Source organism: Thermobia domestica, chromosome 3 (genome assembly GCF_964235325.1).
Source record: "Thermobia domestica chromosome 3, izTheDome1.hap1.1, whole genome shotgun sequence".
NCBI lineage: Eukaryota > Metazoa > Arthropoda > Insecta > Zygentoma > Lepismatidae > Thermobia > Thermobia domestica.
In genome coordinates this window covers 150,431,736-150,454,241 of record NC_137456.1, presented here as the reverse complement: position 1 = coordinate 150,454,241, position 22,506 = coordinate 150,431,736, and the positions used below count along the sequence as shown (strand labels likewise).

The 22,506-nt window shown below is 36.0% G+C and overlaps 1 protein-coding gene across 7 annotated transcripts in view; it reads right to left on the bottom strand.

Moving 5' to 3' along the window:
- Positions 1 to 22,506, bottom strand: part of LOC145680806 (uncharacterized) — a 331,282-nt gene that overhangs the window by 74,259 nt on the left and 234,517 nt on the right. For all 7 annotated transcript variants that reach the window (XM_081751877.1, XM_081751876.1, XM_081751871.1 and 4 more), the window contains one exon: positions 241 to 330. In XM_081751877.1, the coding sequence (XP_081608003.1) occupies positions 241 to 330 (90 nt within the window). The remainder of the gene's footprint in view (positions 1 to 240; positions 331 to 22,506) is intronic.

The window sequence follows — 22,506 nt, the reverse complement described above, 5'->3', positions numbered from 1 at the left end:
AAACGTCCCAGCACTGAGCACTTGGCGTATTTAGCTGCACTGACGTATATTCCTGCAGTTAACTTATATATATATATATATATATATATATATATATATATATATATATATATATATATATATATATATATAAGCACAAGATGTTTCAAATGTATATATATATATATTTTTTAATTAGCTTATGAAAGTTATATTCATCTATACAAATTTATTGCACTTGCTATTCATTATGATCGTTACCTGTTTCACCATCTGAATTTGGCAGCTGAATAGTTGATATATCTGGTTTGCTTTCATTAATCTCACGGAAATCGAAGGTTGGCGTTTCATCTGCAAATAAATTAAAATCAGATACTGAAATAGTCTAAAAGCAATCTCTTTCGCTATTTATAGTTTTATTTTTTTTTTCGATTTACAGTAATTAAGTAAGCAAGAAATAAAAAAGAATGTTTTAAAAATCTAGAAAACGGAAATAGATATTCAAAATCACGAATAAATATATTTTTCTCACTTCAGTGTATAAAATATTCTTGACGAAAGTATATCCAGAAAATATATCTTTCCTTCCGCAAAAGACATTTGTTTCTTGTTTTTAATTTGCAATAATTTAATTGAATATATGTTAACGTTTCTTAATATTCTCGAACTGGATATGTTATGTCATTAAATTTGATAATTTTAACCTATAATGTGTTTTAACCTATAATGTGCTACACAGAGAAAAATTCGTTCTCGGTATATTATACAAATATATGGTATCCTCTTGCTTATTATAGGAATCAGGAATAATACGTTATCCGTATATTACATAGGCACTACCCTTAGATGTTGCATCATGCCGTTGCAGGATGTCTGACATTTAACAGTTTTCCGTATATCACATGCACATACTTATGTTACATTCCTCAGATATATGTTTTATACGCACATTTGTATGTGAGATCCTGACCACCTACATTGTTTCATACAGAAAGTACGTATAGATAGAACACTTATACAGAAAGTATTATAAAACATGCGTTTTCAGTTATACGTCTACTGTACGTCAAGTCCAAAAACTACAGGAATTACGCATGTAACCTATCCTTTTAAGTACACCATTTACAATTTTTTTCTCGGTGTATTCATTTTAAAGGAACTATATGAACGTGGTTATAAAGGGATTACTATCTAGAAGTTTGCTCACATAAACTTATCCTGGGAACTCAGCTCAGTTGATAAGATACCTAACATTTTGAAAACAATTAATGTTAAGTGGATTGTTTTGTAAAATGGCGCTTAATTTCAAACTCATAAATAAAAATCCAATACAATTGTACGTGAAAGAGTTTGGTATGTATGGCGTGATGTTTTTCAATAATAATTGAAACGGGAAGAGGTAGTAGACTTACACTATTTCCGGCTTTAGTAGAAATATTAGAGTGAAAATGGAATATACTGTTAGGACACTTTATTGATTGCAGAAAACAGCTTTTTGCTGTCTGCTACCGGCTTTACTCTATAGGGACAAACGTAAACGACTGCAAGATGTTCTTTCCTGCCTCTTCCATTTTCAGGAGAGAGATTACAGTAGATATAGCATATATTTTAGGAGTGGTTAATTGATTATGTAAAAAAAATAAAAATAAAAAAAACTTCTTGCTATCTGCTTCAGTTTTTATTCTATAGTGTTCAATGTTAAAATCGGAACTGATAAATTTACAAGACTTCTGGTTTGAATACAGGGTTAAGAGAGAAGATAGTATCTATTCGTAGAACGTTAAAACGGGTTAGAAGAAACAGTTTCTCGCTATCACTTATGGTTTTTACTGTTCTTAAATCAATATCGAAATCAACCCTGCTCCCGCCAAGTGAACTTTGTGGTGGACAAACACCGTGTGCGTGGGTTTTCTCGGGGTTCTCCCGTTTCCTCCCACTTTCTTCATTCCACCATTTCATTCATTTCTCATAATCACCGTCTCCTTTAGCCTAACCGGCATAACCGTGGGACGTAAAACTCAAAGATTTCATTTCATTTCATTTCAATATCGAAATCGGAAGTCATAGCGGATTTCCATCACTTTTGGTTTTTTTCTTAGAATTAAGGATGGAAGTGAAATGTATTCTTGAGACACTTAATCGATTGTGGAAACCATTTCTCCTTACATGTTACCGTTTTCACTCTATAATAATCATTTCTAAAACGAGAATTGATTGATTTCCGTCTCTCCGGTTTTAATGCATAGAGAAATTATAGTAGGAACACAATACGTATACTCTTAAGATCTTAATTGATTACATTTCTGAAAAAACACCCTCTCGGAACACTTGCGCCCATCAGGCCCGGCCCCCGTTTGGCGTAGGGATCACAAAAAAATTGAGAAATACCCAAAGGCACTGACAATGTTTCTCGGTATATGTTGCTGTTTTCACTTTATAATATATCAAGGATGGAGATTTAGTGTATCAATATCAAATACCGTTAAGTAGTCACTTTCTCTACTTTCAGTTTCAGTAGAGAAATCAAGGCGGAAAACGAAATATAAACTTGGGATGTTTAAGTGATCATAGAAAACCTTTCTCGATATTACGATTTTTATTTTATTAAGATCAACGCTAAAACCGCTAGTGATCGATTTCCTCCGCTTCTGGGCTTCAATAGAAAAATCGGAGTGGAGATGGAACGCTTAATTAATTGTACAAAACCGCTTCTTGTCATGTGCTGTTATTTTCAATTAATCACAAGTGTTTTTATACCACTTTCAGTTTCAGTAGAGAGATTAGTGTAAAGTAAAGATTAATCTGGGGGACGTTTAATTGATTACGCAAAAATACTTCTCACTATCTATTACGATTTTTATTCTATTGCTCTCAATGTTTAAATAGTTTTGCTATTTCTAGCTTAAAAATAGAGTTAAGAGAAAAGATTACATCTATTCTTAGAATGCTAAATAGATCCAAAAGATCGCTATCACTTATCGTTTCCATTCTATGTAAAGCATTATTCAAGCAAGAAGCTGAAGTGGATTTGCACCACTTTACTTTTAGTAGACAGTTAATGATGGAGATATAATGTACTATGGGGACGGTTATCCCTTTTATGATTTCTACTTTTTGAGGTAAAGTTTAGACTTTCACTCAAGCAGCTACTGCTTTCTTACTATATATCGTATGATCATAATTCATACCTCTTTATTTTTACGATAGAGTAGCCCTATACTTTCGAATGGTATCACTCGCTTGTCCGTATTTTACACCAGAAATGGGAAAATTGGTTAAAACCGGTAGATTTTTCGAAATAAAAGTTTTCCGAACTTTTTGCGCCCCTCTGGCCCGGTCGTGGGTCCACGTAGGTATCTGAAGTTTTTAAAACGAATACGCTGTTATATACGTAATACGTGTACAAAATTTCAACCTTGTATCTTGAAATTTAAGCTCAGGAGAAATTTTTGAATGTCTGAAGATGACCCACTTTTTTATGTATATACTTCAAAAATGTACTGTGTCATCACTCTTTGGCCTAGCGTCGTGATTTAAACGTCATTTTTTCAGTATAATGAGCCCTTTAAAACTGTACCACCCACATGTCCATACCGTACACCTGAACTAGCAAAATCAGGAAAACGCGGATTTTTTTCTGAAAAAACACCTTCTCAGAACACTTGCGCCCATCAGGGCCGGCCCCCGTTTGGCGTAGGGATCACAAAAAAATTTAGAAATACCAAAAGGCACTGACAATTCGTATGCACAGTTTCATTCTGATATCTTGAAAATTAAATACGTGAAAATTTTTCGAAGTTTGCCTTAAGAAAAAAAAATAAAAAGTCACATCCCTCCGCCCCCACTTGGCGATACCATGTTGGCCGTCCGTTTCGAAAACGCATCTGGAGTGTTATTTTGTCCTCCTTGACTTGACCAATAGAAAAACTAGCTTAAATACCTGTTAAATAACTTAAATAAGCGGTCAAAGGCGATACTACGCCATGGCAACAAAAGTCTAAAAGAGTTAATCAATTGAAGAAACCACTTTTATTTATCTTATACTGGTTTTGCTCTATAATGATCTACATTAAAACGGAAATTTATAATTCCTACCACTTCCGATTTGAATATCGACTCCAAAAACGAACTCAGTTCGTAACTTTTCACCATGCATATTCTGACCAAAGGACCCCGCACTTTTCTTATGGAAAGTGGCTTTCGGCTAATGTTGTTGAAACTTCGCTGGTTGATACTTCTTAACATGTGGATCAAAAGACCGAAATCTACTCCTTCCCCCCCCCCAAAAAAAAGCCTCCAATTAGCTGGGGGGGATTAAACTGATTTCAGCATGTAAAACAATTTGTTGTTTTAATAAACTCAACAAGGACCCCAAACAACCACATGTTAGACTATCAAACTACCCCACTTGACACCGCCCTTTGCCCCCCACATATCCCCACCCGCGAATTACCTTACGGATGTTCCATATTACTGTAGTTTATAGTTGCGCGTATGTGTTGAAATACCTACAGTTTTGGTCTCACCGACGATATAATGGGTTTCACGTATCGCTGATTACGAATCTGAGGTGAGAGTTCTAGAATTTAAGATGGAGGATCAATATAGCGGATCAAAAACACGAAACTCCTGAATGTAGCCACAAATAGCTTTTTACTAGGGTATTTTGGGTCGTTGGTTACGAATCTGAGGTCATAATTCTTGAATTCAAGATTACAGGTCCAATATGGTGGATAAAAACGTCGAAGCGACAAACCGTAGTAGACTAGAGTGTTTTTAGATCGCTGTTTAAGTACGCAACATCCCTTGATACTTCAGCCACCATGTAGAATTATTCTGCACCCTTGCCCTTTACCAAAACCCACCACAGATATCTTAATGCTGAACGATGTTAAAATAATTCATCAATTATCTGTTCATTATTTTCATCATTTCGGTTTGCAGCATCTAATGTGGTACTTAGCAATGAGTCATCGGGATATCTAATATTCTGTAAATGTCGTGCATGGCCTAAATACCGCAAGACACTTGCAACGTGCGCACATGTACCTAATGTACGAGCACCGCTTTGACATGTACAGTAGTAACCTTGAATAACATTTTGATCATAATCCTGGTCATCTTCATCATTGGCTACATATGCTATGAAAACTTGATGCTTAGTTGCATTGCGGAACCTTGAGTAGAGACGTATGCGCAGGAATCCCGGTTCAGTTACGTTTTCGTCAAGCTGGAATTGCTCATCCTTATCTCGTATTAGTTTATCTTGGACGTAAGAGGATGAGAGATCTACTTGATATGTGCCTACAGTCAAATCTCGTAAGTAGTTTAAGTTAAGTACAGAGAAATCAGTTAGGTCTTGATCATTCAGCGGTACCCATTGACCGTTCCTTCTAATAAGATTATCTACCTCCACTCTTGCTTTAACAACGTTCGGCATGATTGACCTATTTCTCATTTCTCTAGCTAATTCAATGGTTGCATCTTGCATGAAAATAACGAGATGGTATCTGTTCAAAATAGCTCCAGCTATGCGATAGAAACTATTCAGTTTCTTTGCATGTTGCATATTCAACGTTTGTGCTAGAAACGTAAAAACAGATCTTAGATTCCCGTTTCTTGCCTCGACTATCCATCGACGTTTAGTAACAAGTCGAGAAGTATTCGCATCTTCTGTTGATAGTTGTCTTTCACGTGGTAGTAGGAGTGCGGGCATTCTATGATCAATAGGGTGCATCGAATTTCCACTTTTTTTTTAAATCAGCTTACCCTTAGCGAAATTTTTCTGCGAAATTGTCTCTATATGTCATATAGAAAATCGCAGGCCGATTAGTTAATTTCTTTAGGTGCCACTAACGGCCTAAAGTTTCAAAAATCTGTTAAGAAAAACATTTTTTAAAAAACATGTTATACATATTTACTTTTACGAAAACATTTTACCCTTAGTAGTTATTTTCGGTAGAAATGTACATATTTTACGTGAAAAAATTTCAGCTTGATCGGTCAAGTCCTTCAGGTGCTACCGGCTTCTTAAAATTTGGACAAATCCCCCCAAAATATATTTTATTCTGTGTTTTGTAAAAAAAAATCGAGTTTTCGTCTCTTATAAACAGCTGATTAGGTAAAAAAAATGGGGCAATCAAGGTAAAAAAAAGACTTTACAGTAGATTGAATGTTACCAAATAAGACGCATACCGGTAGTTGTCCACCTTATGTTCGTAGTGCGAAAAAAAAATAACAAGTAATTATTTTTGTAGAAAGACTCATTTCGATAATACACTTGCACTGCATAGAATGAAGTCGCCCAAAAGCTAGTTTGTCGTAAAATTAAAAGTGGAGTAGCATCGAGAGAGAAAATAAAAGAAAATGACTCCTTGTTAGTGTGTCTGGAGATGAGATTAGGAGTAATTTTCCGTTACTTTCTAGACAGAAAAAATGGTGTTTGATGTGGAAACTGTTTACGTTGTTGATTGTGTTTAAGTGAAAATACGTGTGCATTTGTGTGCGTTTTTGAAGGATTGCGTCCCACTTGTGCTTGTCGGCAGTCATTGAATGTGTCAGTTCGTCATTCCAATGGTGCGACAAGTTTGTTGAGGTCTTGCGTTGACAAAAGTGTCTAACTGTTCAAAATTGTTTTCGGTGAATAAACTATCAAGTGTCCGTAAAGATGTCGCCTAAAAGAAGTCACGTTTTAATGTAAGGAACTTTTCCCATAATGTAATTGGATCCCCTGTGGAATTCACTTTTAATCAGCTTCCAACAATCGTTGGTGTTCTTAAGCAATTCTTGTCGGAAAGAGAGAACACGAAATAGGAAGCAGCATCTTAGAAGGACCACTCTGCTAAGGTGCTAGCTCATTCAATGGTAAGGAAAGTAATTCAAGTTTGGGAAAATGCATCAATCAGCGGTGCAACTATTTTGAGCGAGCAACGGGTTTAAATTTTTTGTTTTGCATTACCAAAAAAGATCCGTCAGCTGCAAAAGTTCAAGGACAACTCGTTTTTTTCTTTCTTTCTTCCAAAGTTGAAGAATTCCAGGAGTTCGCCAGCAAAACTTTGTTTGATATCGCTTCTTGCAAATGCATCGATACGGTTGCTTACACTTCTGCGAGAGAGAAGAAAGTACCTGAATTGAAGGTTTAATTTTTAATTGACCAGAGAACCACCCGACAGATGTGTATGGCAGGATTTTATAGAGAGGAGACACAGAAACGTGTCAAACATTTATTGCGAAAAAATTGAGGTCAGAAAAATCAACCAAAGCCCAATGAAATTAATAGTTTCAGAAGACAAAACGATAGCGTACCTTTACAAAATGAATCCTGAGAAGAGTCAGTTTCCACTGTCGAGTTTCTTCCTGCGCTTAAAAGAAAGAAGACTAGCCCTTCTAAACAAATGATAGTTAGATTGCTGACATTCTCCAATGCAGTATATAGATGTAATATATCAGACCGCAATTATCACTTCGTCACTTTTGGCAGATATCGGACTGGTTACCCCAGTTCATAAGCAGAAGGTGATCGACAAAAGCAAGATTCGGAGAGAGAAGAAATCTTTAGGAAACACCTTCGTTGAAGAGGTGAGCGCATCGCTTGAATCGACCAAAGTAAAAACGTTATACTTCGACGGAAGAAAGAATCAGACTCTCATCCTTGAGACTAAAGACGGCATCAACCACCGAATAATGAAAAAAGAAGATCACTACGTTCTGCTACAGGAGCCAGGATCGAACTATCTTGGCCACGTCTCTCCTTCATCTGGAAGAGGAGAGAGCATACGGGCTGCCATCACAAAGTTCTTTGTTCATCAAAATATCCCGCTGTCCGATCTGGTTTTTTGGGTTGCGACGGTACAGCTACCAACACTGGTCGGAAGAATGGTGCGATGGCATATATTGAAGTCTTCCTGAACGAACCCCTTCAGAGAATCGTCTGTATGATACACACGAATGAGCTCCCATTTTGACATTTGATTGAATTCATAGACGGCAAGTCTACTGGACCAAATACATTTAGAGAACCAATAGGATCAGCACTTCCAACCTGCGAAGAGTTGCCACTCCAGAATTTTCAGCCCGTTCCAGTCGACTGGGACCTCAACTTCACTGAGGATGTTAAGCACGGACCAAAAATATTTGCTGAATATCTGCCAAGCAGTTTCTTCAGGAGAATGCCCCGTTGGGTTAGCTCACATGAAGCCTGGTAAAATTCATCAAGCCAGATGGCTAAATAGAGTCTTACGTTTGTACGTAGGAACAAAAGAACCCACTAATGAACTTAAAACCATCGTCCAGTACATCATGATGGTCTACGCACCACTCTGGTTTGCTGTGATCCGTAATCCATCGTGTGCAGAAGGAGCTGGTCATTTGTGTCATCTTATCACGACTTCTCGCCACATGCAAGCGAAATACAGGAAAATTCATCCAGTGATCCGTACAAATGCGTGGTACGGCAATCCTGAGAACCTACTTCTATCAATGTTGACTGACCAAGATGCTAAAGTACGAGAACTTGGCTGGAGGAGAGTCCTAAAAGCAAGACAAAAGACCCAATGTGGTGATCGAGTACCGGTACAAGAATTCGTCGTTCCTGAAATCAACTTAGAAGCGACAAACTATGTTGATAAGATTAATTGGTCAACATGCACGCTGAAAGAACCACCACTGACAAAACACTTGAGCCTGCAGAAGCTAAGAGAAAATGTAAAAACGGCTCCAATGGCTGATGAATCTATTACATCCTTACCCTGCCTCACTCGCGCTGTAGAAAGAATGGTGAAGTTGGTGACAGAAGTGATATCAGCGGTATGTGGGCAAGAAGTACGACATAGATTTGTCCTAGCAACACTACAATCAAGAGAAAACATACCAGAATTTAATACAAAAACAATTTGAGGTAAAAGAGTAACGATATGAACTTCCATTACCATATGCAACATTAGTATATACAGTTGGGCGGACCTCAAACTGCAGCCACCTCCTCGTGGTGAGTTCTGGGTTATTTCCAACATTAATGTTTGGAAATAAGCAAAGAGCTGCAGATGTAAAACAAAATAGTTCTTATCTAATTAACGATCCAGATGAATCACAAACAATGCAACTTAATTTTCAGAAATGACCATATTATACCACATTTGACCATATTTTTAAGCCACTAGTGGCACCTGAATGACTTGACTCATCAAGCTGAAATTTTTCGCACGTAAAATATATACTTTTTACAGAAACAAAACCACATAGGATAACCATATTTTATCAAAGTACATATTTTACATTTTTTTAAATAACATTTATTTTTTAACAAAATTTAAAAATTTTCAGCCGTTGGTGGCACCTAAAGATATTGACCAATTACACGTTATATGGAGCCCATTTCGCAAAAACAATATCACTAAGGGTAAGCTGATTTCAAAAAAAGTGGAAATTCGATGCACCCTAATGATCAATTCCTAAATATTCCAGTAAAGGAATTGCATCGCAGTATCCTCTGTCTACTAACACAATGACCAGGATTATGATCAAAATGTTATTCAAGGTTACTACTGTACATGTCAAAGCGGTGCTCGTACATTAGGTACATGTGCGCACGTTGCAAGTGTCTTGCGGTATTTAGGCCATGCACGACATTTACAGAATATTAGATATCCCGATGACTCATTGCTAAGTACCACATTAGATGCTGCAAACCGAAATGATGAAAATAATGAACAGATAATTGATGAATTATTTTAACACCGTTCAGCATTAAGATATCTGTGGTGGGTTTTGGTAAAGGGCAAGGGTGCGGAATAATTCTACATGGTGGCTGAGGTATCAAGGGATGTTGCGTACTTAAACAGCGATCTAAAAACACTCTAGTCTACTACGATTTGTAACTTCGATGTTTTTATTCAGCATATTGGATCTGCAATCTTGAATTCAAGAATTTTGACCTCAGATTCGTAACCAACGACCCAAAATACCCTAGTAAAAAGCTATTTGTAGCTACATCCAGGAGTTTCGTGTTTTTGATCCGCCATATTGATCCTCCATCTTAAATTCTAGAACTATCACCTCAGATTCATAATCAGCGATATGTGAAACCCATTATATCGTCGGTGAGACCAAAACTGTAGGTATTTCAACACATACGCGCAACTATAAACTACAGTAATATGGAACATCCGTAAGGTAATTCGCGGGGGAGATATGTGAGGGGCAAAGAGCGGTGTCAAGTGGGGTAGTTTGATAGTCTAACATGTGGTTGTTTGGGGTCCTTGTTGAGTTGATTAAAACAACAAATTGTTTTACATGCTGAAATCAGTCCTTCCCCCCCCCCAGCTAATTGGAGGCTTTTTTTGGGGGGAAGGAGTGGATTTCGGTCTTTGTGTCCATTGAGACTTTTGTTCCACATGTTAAGAAGTATCAACCAGCGAAGTTTCAACAACATTAGCCAAAAGCCACTTTCCATAAGAAAAGTGCGGGGTCCTTTGGTGATGATTGTCCAAGTATATCTGAAAATCTCTTGACTCTTAGAAGAACGGGGAAAATAAATATATATATAATGGAGCTTTCGTAAGCCGAGGTTCTTAAAAACTTTTGCTATGATTCCGTTATAATGTAACATAATGATAAAATGCAAAGAAAAGCAACAGGAATTTCAACACCAATACGCCATTTACGGCAGTAAATCAGTGTCTGTAACAATTTGAGATATCAAATTGTTGTAAATCTTTAAATTTAACGTCCCATGATTATGATTTTCAGTCTAAAAGAGACTTATTATTAAGACAAGAGCGATGATGGGAGAATTGGTGCAATGAGAATGTGAGAGGAAAATGGAAGTCCAAAGTAAACATCCACAGACACGAAGTTGTCCAACACAAATTTACTTACACGTGCATCAAACCAGAGACCAGTGAACCACAGTGTCACCTCAAGTTGTTGTAAACGGTCTATTAAAAAAATCTACGTGATTAAATGTGATTATTTATTGAAGCAGTTTTTCGAATTAAAAGCTTTCGAAAAATCAATCCCTTATAACGTTGTCCCTATTTATTAGAAGTACTCCATATTATGATCATAGTATTCGACACACTAATGTTCTTTGGATGTCCACTCTCACGTCCGCCTCAATCGCTTATTACTGTTGTAGAAATCACTAAAATTCAGATGATTGTGATCCTATAGTGTTCTTAGTTTACAACATTGAGGAATAACTTTGATATTCTATGTTTTCGTTTAATATGTTAATTATATATTCTCTTCCTCTGAGGTATAGGACATGCACATTTTTCAAGTTTACAGGAGAGTAATTTTATAATGTCGATTGTTGCTTTTATTAATTTTCTGCTACTGTTTGTTGAACAATTATACCAAAACGTTACAACTACGTTCTTTGTGGACCAAAGTTTAGATTATTTGCATTTGTTGTATCTTTTATTGATATTTTGTGCTTTTGTGTGGACATAGTGTTGTTTACCATTAATGTGCAGATTACATTGTATGAAATAGTGTCCCTGGTGGGGGTGAGAAATAACCAATAACAAATATTGTAACCAACAACAATAAAAATACATTGCTTAGCTTATTCCATGTTGATGTTAAGTTCTCCTACGGAAAACAATGCTAGAGACCAAATATCAAGTAATAGAAAATTATTATTGATTACAAAAGTATTACACAGGGTTAATACCGTCAATGTCTCCTTCTGGATATTACCAGTACTAGTATATTTTAAGTTCTTGAAAAAAAAAATCATGGCAAACTGAAGGGACACAGGGTAACAATGACATCAAATCGTTGTATTTTTGCTGGGAAATAGGGAGCAGGGGTGTTTGAGACTGGATTCAAATCAGCTGGAAATGTCAGTTATTGTCTGTGAAACCGAAGTTGCTCTCTTGCTCTTCACCATCAAAAGATGTTTTCCAATACACAGGGGTAAAAGTAACCTTGCCATACATCTAATAAAACAAGGACAGTCCCGACTTTGGGCCCTAGTGTCCCGCGTTTCCGTAAATTTATTCGGGACAGGCAAATGTCCCATATTTTAATTCCGTCTCGCTTGTGCTATCAATATCAGCTTATTCGAAAAGTGAAAAACAAAAAAAAATCTGATATTGGTTAAGTATCCTATAATTAGTGAATAAACAATAAGCTGTAACATGTAACAGCTTCGAGCAAGTTATCACACCAAGCTCTCCGTTTTGATAGCGAACAAGCCAACACTCGCAGCGTAGAGTTGAAATTGTCCTTTAGCAGCCAAGGAAACCTACAATATTTGATGAAGTGGACAGGCTGATCTCTAGTTCGTAATACAAATGAAATCTTCCAATTTTGTATCAACAAATCTAAACTAAAGTGCACATTTTCTTCCAATTTGAAGAAGTACCCGCTTCAAGTTGAAGTTGACTCCAAAATTTATAATGATACTTTTTCCATTGCACTTGGTGGAAACTTGAACACACTCCTACACCAAGAAACTAGCAAACATAATGATAGCTTCGAGTGCTTCCACATCTAGAAGCACAAGGAAGACGAGTGACTTTTTCTTCAGCAAGACATAGATAAGTTAATAAGAACTATAAATAATCTTTTTTAGAGGCTAGGGCTATAGAATTGTGATTTGGTCTAGGATTTTGAAATATGTAAACCTGACCATGACAATTACACATGACGCAAGTTTGAAAAAAAAGAGCTAACTTTCCATCAGATTAAAATGACAAACGTAATTTTGGCAACTACAGCCATATAAATAAATATTGCTAAACGTGCGAGGGTTATTGAAGGTAGATTGTATCATTCATTTAAATAAAACAGGATTATTTAGATATTGTTTCCTTGTAAAGCATTTTTGTAGGACGTCATCTTGAGTTTCTAAGGTGATTCTTTTGTAGTTGAATTGTAAATTTCTTCACTTCGTACAATTAATTGCAAGGAACGAAGAGAGAAAAGTACCTGCAGCTTAGGGAACTTCGCCTATTATACTGTTGTTCATAATCCGCGCTACAGTCCATTGGATTGTGTTCGCAAGCTATTTGGGGGGCGGGATGATCGAAGGTGTCCCGTATTCTCATGAAAAAAATACGACAGGCTTAGATAAAAGTGGACCTGAAAAGGTAGGGGGACGCATAATGTCACGCCGTCCCCCGTGCCTATCTTTGCCCATTTTAATTTCTTAGAAAGTGGAGAGACGAAATAGATTTTTTAAGAAATGGGGTAACGACTTGCCCTCGCGTTCCTCCTCACTTTTACCCCTGGAAATACAATGTCCCAATATTTCCGTTTCTCAATTGCAGTTGTACTCATTTAGAGAGAAGAACTGGCTGATTGTTAACATCCCTTTTTCCGTGGATGAAAGGAGGATTCAGGAAGTCTTGTTTATCATAGAGGGAGTTGAAACGTTTAAAATCCTTAAGCTCCATGTATTTAGTAGATGTTTGTCTTGCTAATTGTTGCCAGTCCCACGGCGTTAAAATAGTCATGTTGGGAACTTTCTTTTTTGTTCTACATGGCTATGAACACTGTCAGCTTCCACTATAACCTTTCAGTAAACATTTCTGCGTTATCGCCTTTACTTGAAGATATTTGTGCATTATCCAAGATAAAAAACATCGTAAAGTGCATTTTTTTAAACCATAGCAGTTGTCGGTCCACAGTATGATTGGTTCAACCTCACTGCCAGGACACTATCAGACCGATTTCAATAAAGTCGAAGCAATTTGATTACCACTACGGGCATCTTTTGATTTGTTCCACATCGTACAGTGAACAGATGAATCTGAATTATCATACAAAATAAAATTTAGGATTCACAGCTTTCTGCTTTGTTATCTTTAAGTCCACATAGTGTTTCGTTATCTTTAAGCTTTGAAGAGGTATACAGATCCAAGTCCAAATGCTGTTCTTTAGCTCTACACAATAATGTACTCCGGGCCGTTGCGTGGGCAGGGCGATCCCGGGGCAATTGCCTTGGGCGCCGCGATCAGAGGGTGCGCCGCGACGACAAAATAAACAGAATTCAAGGAATTTATATTATGTTGGTAAATAAAATTTTAAAAAAATAAATATTAATTCAGATATCTTAATAATGATCAGGCTAAGTAAAATTTATTTATTTATTTCATAAGCACAACACAATAGGCTTAATGGCCAGTTATAGTGTCGTGTACATAATTATCTAACATACACTACTATACATACTTAATTATGCGGAAGTTATTGCCTGACGATTGTTTTGAACTTGTTTGCGGACATACTAAATACATCTACTACATGAAATCTAATTATTTCGTTATATGAAGCACACATCTCCACAGAGGAGACTTATGTAATGTGTTAGTTCTTAGTTTTCTACAATAGAGTGTGCCAGTATTTGTTGTTCCAGTCTCACTTATTGCGACACGTAATATTAGTTCTATAATTCCAGACAGTCAATTTTACCGTGTAATAATTTATGTAAGAACAACAGATCAAACGCCCATTTCCTTTTTCCTAATATTTGAAAACTAAAATTCTATACTGTTTTCATAGGGGACATACTTTACATAGAAACTGGTTTTCTTGTATGCAAGCATTTAAAAAAAAAATTAAACTGTATATTTTCTATTGAAAAAATGAAATGAAATGAAATTTTTGAACTTTACGTCCCAGGGTTATGCCGGTTAGACTAAAGGAGACGGTGATAATGAGAAATGAGTGAAAATGGTGGAATGGAGAAAGTGGGAGGAAACGGGAGAACCCCGAGGAAACCCACGCACACGGTGTCTGTCCATTACAAAGTTCACTTGGCGGGAGCAGGGTTTGAACCCGAGACCCTATGCACCGGAGGTAGAACGCTCTACCACTTTTTTTTAAAGTTCGTCCCAACCGGGATACTGTTCGCCATTGGCAATTCGCGCAATTTCTGCGTAATCCAAACACGACAGGGACACAAACACAGAAAGATCCAGGACAGTTAAAATTCCGACCTTGCTCTTCAGAGGGATTCGAACCCCCAGTGGATTGCGCCTCATGATCCGAAGCCGAACGCCCGAGACCACTCGGCTATTGCCACCGGCTACCACTGAGCCACCATGGCCCTATTTTCTATTGCATCAGAGTATTTAGTGACATTTGGTGTCCAAACAGTTCAACAGTATTCTAATTTTGACCTTACATACGAAAAATATAACCTTATAAATATTGATTATTTGTAGAAATCCTCCCCTATCTTATGTTAGGTTGGCAACACTTTCAATTTGGTGGTATTATAGAATATGTTGAACAATGTCCTCTTGCTGTTATTTGCGTGGTATAAAATTTCTGCAATTTTTATCTATTAATTTAAGTTACAAGGACATTCCAAGATAAGTGACCTTTAATATATATTCCATGCAACAATTCGAGTACATACGAATTCTACATAAAAAATGCAGAAGAAAGAATCTAATATATATTGCCCGCAATAACGTGTGCGGGCATTTGCCAGTAATACTGAAAGTAATCTTGTGTATGGTGGTATCACGAGAAAACGACTCAACCGTTTAAAATGGATTTTAAAATATGGTTATGACATACGTTGAACTAGAATTTTATCATGTCACTTTGACAAAAAAAAAAGCCTATTTTAAAGAGGTGGAAGTCAGAATTTGTGCGAAAAGTTGTGTATGTAACGATCCTGTCAACTTAGCAAAATGAAAGTTTGTATATAAACATAAAGATAAAAGAACGCGTTCCCCAGCGGTTTCGCACATTCTCGTTTTATGGGGTAATCTCTATAATTGCTTTCTTCGCATTGAAAACGATGTTTCCTCTTGTTTATCATCGCATCAACGGAAAAGAGCTGAAAAGTTTGAAATGAATTTTGGGATATAATTAATGCCTTACTGGTACTGAGTTATGTTACTTTGACTGTAGAACTATTCTCAGGACGTGAAGAAGGTTCAAAATTTATTTGAAAAATACAGTATGAAACAAGCAATTCAAGTTAGAAAGATAAAAGTTGATATATAAACTTTTCATTAAAGCAAGAATAGCATGTATCAGCATTTTTGAAAATTTCCGTTTACGGTGAGAAAGCTAAGAAGGGGTATTTTATATAATAATTATTTTTTTTCCACATTGAAGTCGGTGTTACGTGTCGTTTTTGGTAACATTCTGGAGAAATGGTTCAATGAATTTCCTGAAATAATACCTACCTTGAGCTAAGTTTTTATCTTGTTACTTTGATTAAATCTTACCTCGGGTAGATGAGGTACAAATTTATGAAAAAAAAAGGAAAAACAATGTCTCTTGAGCCTGTCAAATTACAAAGATGAAACTCGGTAGGGTTATGTAAACTTCAAAAAAATAATAATAAATAAATAAATAAAATAAAATAAATAAAAATAACCTAAGCATTTTTGAAAATGTTTCTTTTAAGAGAGGAAGGGAAATTTTCTAAACTTTTTCGCCATATTGAAATGGATGTTGTCGGTTATTAGTCGATCACATTACAAGAAAAAGACTCAATCTATTAAAATAAATAATATAATATAGTACTTATCTCAAGCTGGGTTATAGCCATAATACTCTAATTAAAGGGTCCATCCTAATGTAAAAGAGAGATTCAAACTATACTCCTAAAACAAAGTGTTAATGGAAATTAAGTGAAATCTTTCAGTTTAACGTTCCACGATTATGCATTTAGGCTAAGGAAGATGATGATTTTTTTTGGAAAGTGAATGATGATGATTTTTTTTTTTTTTTTTTTTTGTAAGTGAATGATGATGAAGAAATGGATGGAATGAAATGTGGGGGCAAATGGGAATATCCCAAGAAAACTCACGGACACGATGTTGTTCACCACAAACTTACTTAGACGAGAATCGAACTAGGAACCTCACACACCAAAGGTAGGTACTCTACGACTGAGCACCATCAGGCACGTAACCTTTCATGAAATGAGTACCTAGAAGGGTAATGGGTTCAAACATTTTCCATAAATCAATAACTGTCATTCTGCAGTATAATAATAATAATAATAATATTAATAATAATAATAATAATAATAATAATAATAATAATAATAATAATAATAATAATAATAATATATAATATAATATAGAAAGTAACCTTCTAAATCAGCTTTCGGTATCGTATCCGTAAGTGTTTCATTTATAAAGCAATGCCCATTTTTTTTTTTTTTTTTTTTTTTTTTAATCCCAATCTAGGATCCCTATATTAAAATGTTACATTTTCGAAGCTTCTTCTGCATAATTACCGCCTTATTTTTAGTATTTGCAGAGTGGGCATGTTTGTGTGAGTGAGTGCGATATTTAACTAAACTTTCGAAATATGAAATCCTTGATGAGCCAAGGTCAAGCCCTAGAGGGGTGGCAGTATGTTTACGTACGGACTGCTCAAATAGCGAAGTTATTATCGTTTAGATCTGACTATCTTAAGAATGAATTCTTATTTTTAACTGTATTCAGTTTCCTATATCTTGCGATGTTAATCAATGCTACACGAAGGAAGTCCAAAAGTGCCAGTAATTATAATTCAAACATTTTTATCAGAAACAAACCAGAATAATTTTAGTCTAGTTTTACATTACATATGAGGGTAATCCGAAAAAAGTGGTGTATTGTATTTTTGTTAGAAATACAAAGAAACGTTTATTTTCAATAATGTTTACATTATTTTAATTTTTTTCATTTAGCTTTTTCACAACATAATCATCATCTTGGTCGATTCAATTTTGTAGGCTTTGTTGGAGGTTTTGTATGTGCATGTTACACAACCTCGCCGCCATGTGTTTAAGAAAATATTTGACCACCTCATCTTTTACGTCGTCATCGTTGCTGAAGCGTATTCCGCCCAATGGCTAGTCATATAGCGTTCACCTCTGGTGCTTGGGGTCCCTGGTTCGATCCCAGCTTGCGCCAAGTGGACTTTGCTGTGGACAAACACTGTGTGCGTGGGTTTCCTCGGGGTGCTCCCGTTTCCTCTCACTTTCTTCATTCCACCATTTCATTGATTTCTCATCATCACTGTCTCCTTTAGCCTAACCGGCATAACCGTGGGACGTAAAAATAAAAGATTTCATTTCAATTATTTTTTTTTAATTTAGGAAACATATGCTACAAAATAAATAGTCACTGATTTGCTCTACCGTCCCAATTGTGTTTCTAGCGTCGTGATTTCAGTAAGACCTGCTGCTAACTTCCTGCACCGCTTGCGAACTTTTCTTGACATTCATGCACGACTCCTCATGTACTTACATAAATTGCAAACGGGGTTCAATCGATCTAACGCCTTTTGTATTCAAAAACAGAATAACTTCGCGAATTTCGTACATGGCACTAGCGCAGGCCCGTGCTGGCCCACCGGGACACCGGGACGTGTCCCGGTGCGCCCTCCGAAATATCACAATATAAATAAAGGTAAAAGTTTTTAGTAATAAAGTCTTACAGTTTTATTGGTAAAGAACCCGTGAAAGGTGCAGTGCGCCCTTTACATTAGGCGACCTTCCGAGACCACATCAAAGATGAACGATTTTATTTACTCTTCTGTATAGCACAGTTCTGTACAATAAATATATATACAGTTACTGTTGGCGAAGAACCCGTGAAAGGTACAGTGCGCCCTTTACATAAGGCGCCCTACGAAACATCACATTATAGATAAGTGGTTTTAGTTATCCTGTATACCAGCTTTGTTTAATAAATTCAAATACTGACTGGTAATACAGAACCTGTAAAGAATACAAGGCGCCCTTTACATAAGATGCCCTGCGAAATATCACATTATTTTTTAAAATTTTATTCTTCTGCATTTCAGTTTTGTATTATAAATTCATACAGTTGCTATTGGCAGAGAACAGGTAAAGAGTAGAATAATTTACAAAAATATTATAAAGTTATATAGCTATAAAACGAAACAATGTCATACATCAAGAATAGTTCGGATAGTCAAACGTACGATGCATTTATGTAATACTACACTGACACTAGTCTCTAATTTGCGATTTTTACGGCATCGAAGCTTTCACAGTCTAAAATTTCATCCATATATCCGAGCATATTGATTGTTCCTGTGTATTTTAAAGCAGTGTTCGGATAATCAGTACCTGTTCTATTTCTGAAATATAGCTGTATTAATTTCCGTAAAATGTGGTCTTCCTGTCACCACGGCACGGCGCGTCCTCAGGTTGTGGATCGAGGAGAAGGCCTCTGGGATATAGAGGTTAGCTGCGAATATACTGAGTAAGTAGTCGCGGACAGACAAGGGATGATAATCCAGCTTGAGAATTTGGTTTGAGGCTAACAACCTCATCCTGTACATAAATAAATAAATAAATAAATAAATAAATAAAGATTGTTCAGATAAGTTCGCAGAATCCTCGGATCAGAACTGATAACTTGGCACGAACTCCACAAAGTAAAATCGACATGAGATTTGGATCATGAATATAAGAAGTCTCTATAGGGAAGCGCGTTAAAATTTGTAAAAAATGAGTTTAGAAATAGAGGTTGGACCTAGTGGGATATCAGGAAGTTAGACGAGAAGGAAATGGAGAAGTCAAGTCGGGAAATTTTACGTTCTTTTACGGGGAACAAATTAAAAATTACCAACTAGAAACAGGGATTTCCGTTCACAAACGAATACGTAATATCAGCAATTACATAGGTTGAATTTGTTAACGATAGATTTTCTTTTAATTCTCTTAAGGGTCGGTGGTGTAATATTATTGTTTTAAATGCACATACCCCAACAGAAAATAAGGATGGCGATTAAAAAATACAGTTTTTACGAAAGAATAGAATGGGTATTTGATCATCTCCTGCAATACCATATGAACATTCTGTTAGGCTGTTTCAATGCGAAGGTAGGACCAAAGGGTATTTCAAACCGATTATAGGAATAAATGTTTGCATAAGGAAGATTGTGACAACGGCGTTAGACTCGTGAACTGTGCAATATCCAGAAACCTTATCGTGAAGATTACAAAATTCCAACATCGTGACATTCATAAATATACTTGGACTTCATCAGATGGAAAAAACACATATTCAAACTGATCATGTTTTATTAGACAGAAAAGAACAGTCTAGCACAACTGATGTTCGGTCGTTCAGAGGAGTTGATTGTGATAGTAAGAGAGAGACTATCGTGGAATAAAGGAAATATTCAATATCTGAAAACGGAGCGTTTATTTATTTATTTATTTATTTTTTTTTTTTAATAAAGGAGACTCAGGTGAGAGGGGAGCCAGATTGAAGTGTCGAATAGATTCTCGGTTTTATTAGATTCGGAGTGCACTAGTATTCAAGATACTTGGTTGAAATTAGAGATAACATTAAAATTTCAGCAAAAGAAATATTGGAGCACGGAGAAATACGTAGGAACAAATCATGGTTCAACCAGAAATGTACTAAAGTAGCAGAGAAGAGAAAACAGAAGAAACTGCGTTGGCTACAAAATCCGAACGAAATAACTACATAAAATTTCATTGTCATCTGGCAGAAAACTTCTAAAACTTTTAGAACAAAGAAACGCGACTTTTGAAAGTTAAAATTAATTAACTTGAAAATAGTGAAAACAAAAACATTCGGGACATGTATAAATGCATCAACGAACTTAAGAAAGGCTATCAACTTCGTGCTTATATCTTAAAGAAACCTAAAGGAACAGTTCTCACTGATAGCATCTTAAATAGATGGAAAGATTTCTTTGACGATTTGCTTAACACATAGCCAAAAACTAATGCGCGTGGAGAAATTGAAATGCATGCAGCATAACCGTATATTCTAGAACCTAACCAGACAGAAATAGAAATCGCTATTTAAAAAAAATAAACACACATCTCCGGGTGTAGACGAAATTCTGGTTGACTTAATTTTAGCTGGAGGGGAAAAATTGTAGAGCAAGATACACAAACTCATTCTCATTATCTGGAACAAGGAGGAATTACCACACGAGTGAAGAGAATCATTGTTCCAGTTCAGAAGAATTATCGAGGCATTTCTCTTCTGTCAACATCCAATAAATCCGCTTAAACATTGTATTAACAAGATTGACTCAATACGAAGATGAAATTATTGGAGATTATCAGAACTGATTTAGGTAAAATCAGTGTGGGAATTAGATAAACTATATGGGGGGGGGGATTAGGCCAACAGGACGTAAAGTCTGAAGGTTCAATACTTCAAAATGAGACAATAATGTCTTACACCCCACACACACACATAAATATGACATCTTTAATAAGTAATTGATTCATTTATTCAATAATCTACTGACAATAACTATGTAATTGTCTGACATGCACACACCACACCTAATCTTTCTGAACGTGTTTAAATGTACTCACTCTTGTGTCCGTAGTTCTCTAAGGTTCATTTACTTAATAATTCGGCCCAAGCGATAGCCATGATCACAAGCATATGTTAATTTTTCTACTCATATTGAAATCTTCCATTTCGCGTTATTACATACAGATCGCAAAAAAAAAAAAAAAAAAAAAAACTACTTCAGTATTATGAAAACCACTAAAATTATCAGTTAAACCGGACGGACTTTTTTTTTTTTTTTTTTTTTTTTTAATCTAGGCATTAGCCTATCATACGAGAAAAGGATTGTTGTTGGTCCCGATTTCTGGCATCAAAGTCAAATCGAAGGTCAAATACTTGAAAAATCTCAATTCAAATTTCGAGCTTGCGCTTCTACTCCCCGCTAAAGCTGCGCTTTTCATGCCTTTTTTTTTTTTTTAAATATCAATTCCGTGACAGCTCAAGAAGTCAACACTTACAATTACTTTACTGTTAGGTTACAGATGAGTTGATTCACTATGTGCTACGTTATTCAAATAAAGTAAAACATTACATTGTTTTCCAAATCCATCCATCCATCAATCCAAATCCAAATAAGTTTTCCAGACAACATTATTGGCGTGGACAGCAAACTGTACAGCGAAAAGAAAGATGGAAAAAGCCCCCTCCAGTTGAAGTGCTTATACAGACACAGACAATGACATGGAGAATCAGTCGTATTAGCAAATGCTGAAACAAATCTTCAATTATGCACTTACTCACCCTCACATGTCTGCTCACTAGGGGCGCATCCCCAGCGTGTATGTTAACATATAGCCACGAGAGAATATATCTCAGATTTTGAGTACAGTTTCAAAAGTTCATTTCCGTAAACTATAAAAGGCAGTGATTACTATGCTAATTACCACAAATCAAACGCAGCTTTTAAGTTGCATACACACAAACTACTAGGGAATGAGGACCATGTGCTAACAAAGAATACACTGGAAAATGAAAAAAAAATAACAAAAATAAAAATAAGATGACAATCGATACAAATGTAGAGAATGAATATGACATGTCCGAACTTCGCTAAGTATGGTGGAAGAAGCTATTTGTTTACTTCTTCTTGGCCAACCGCTAAGAGCACTTATAAACCCATATGTGACTTTGTTATGCGCAATTAGTACATTCAAATTCACGAACGACGATGAACTGAAGGGTACGAGGATACGGTTGCAAGTAACAACTGTAGTCATAGTAACATAGTTCAACT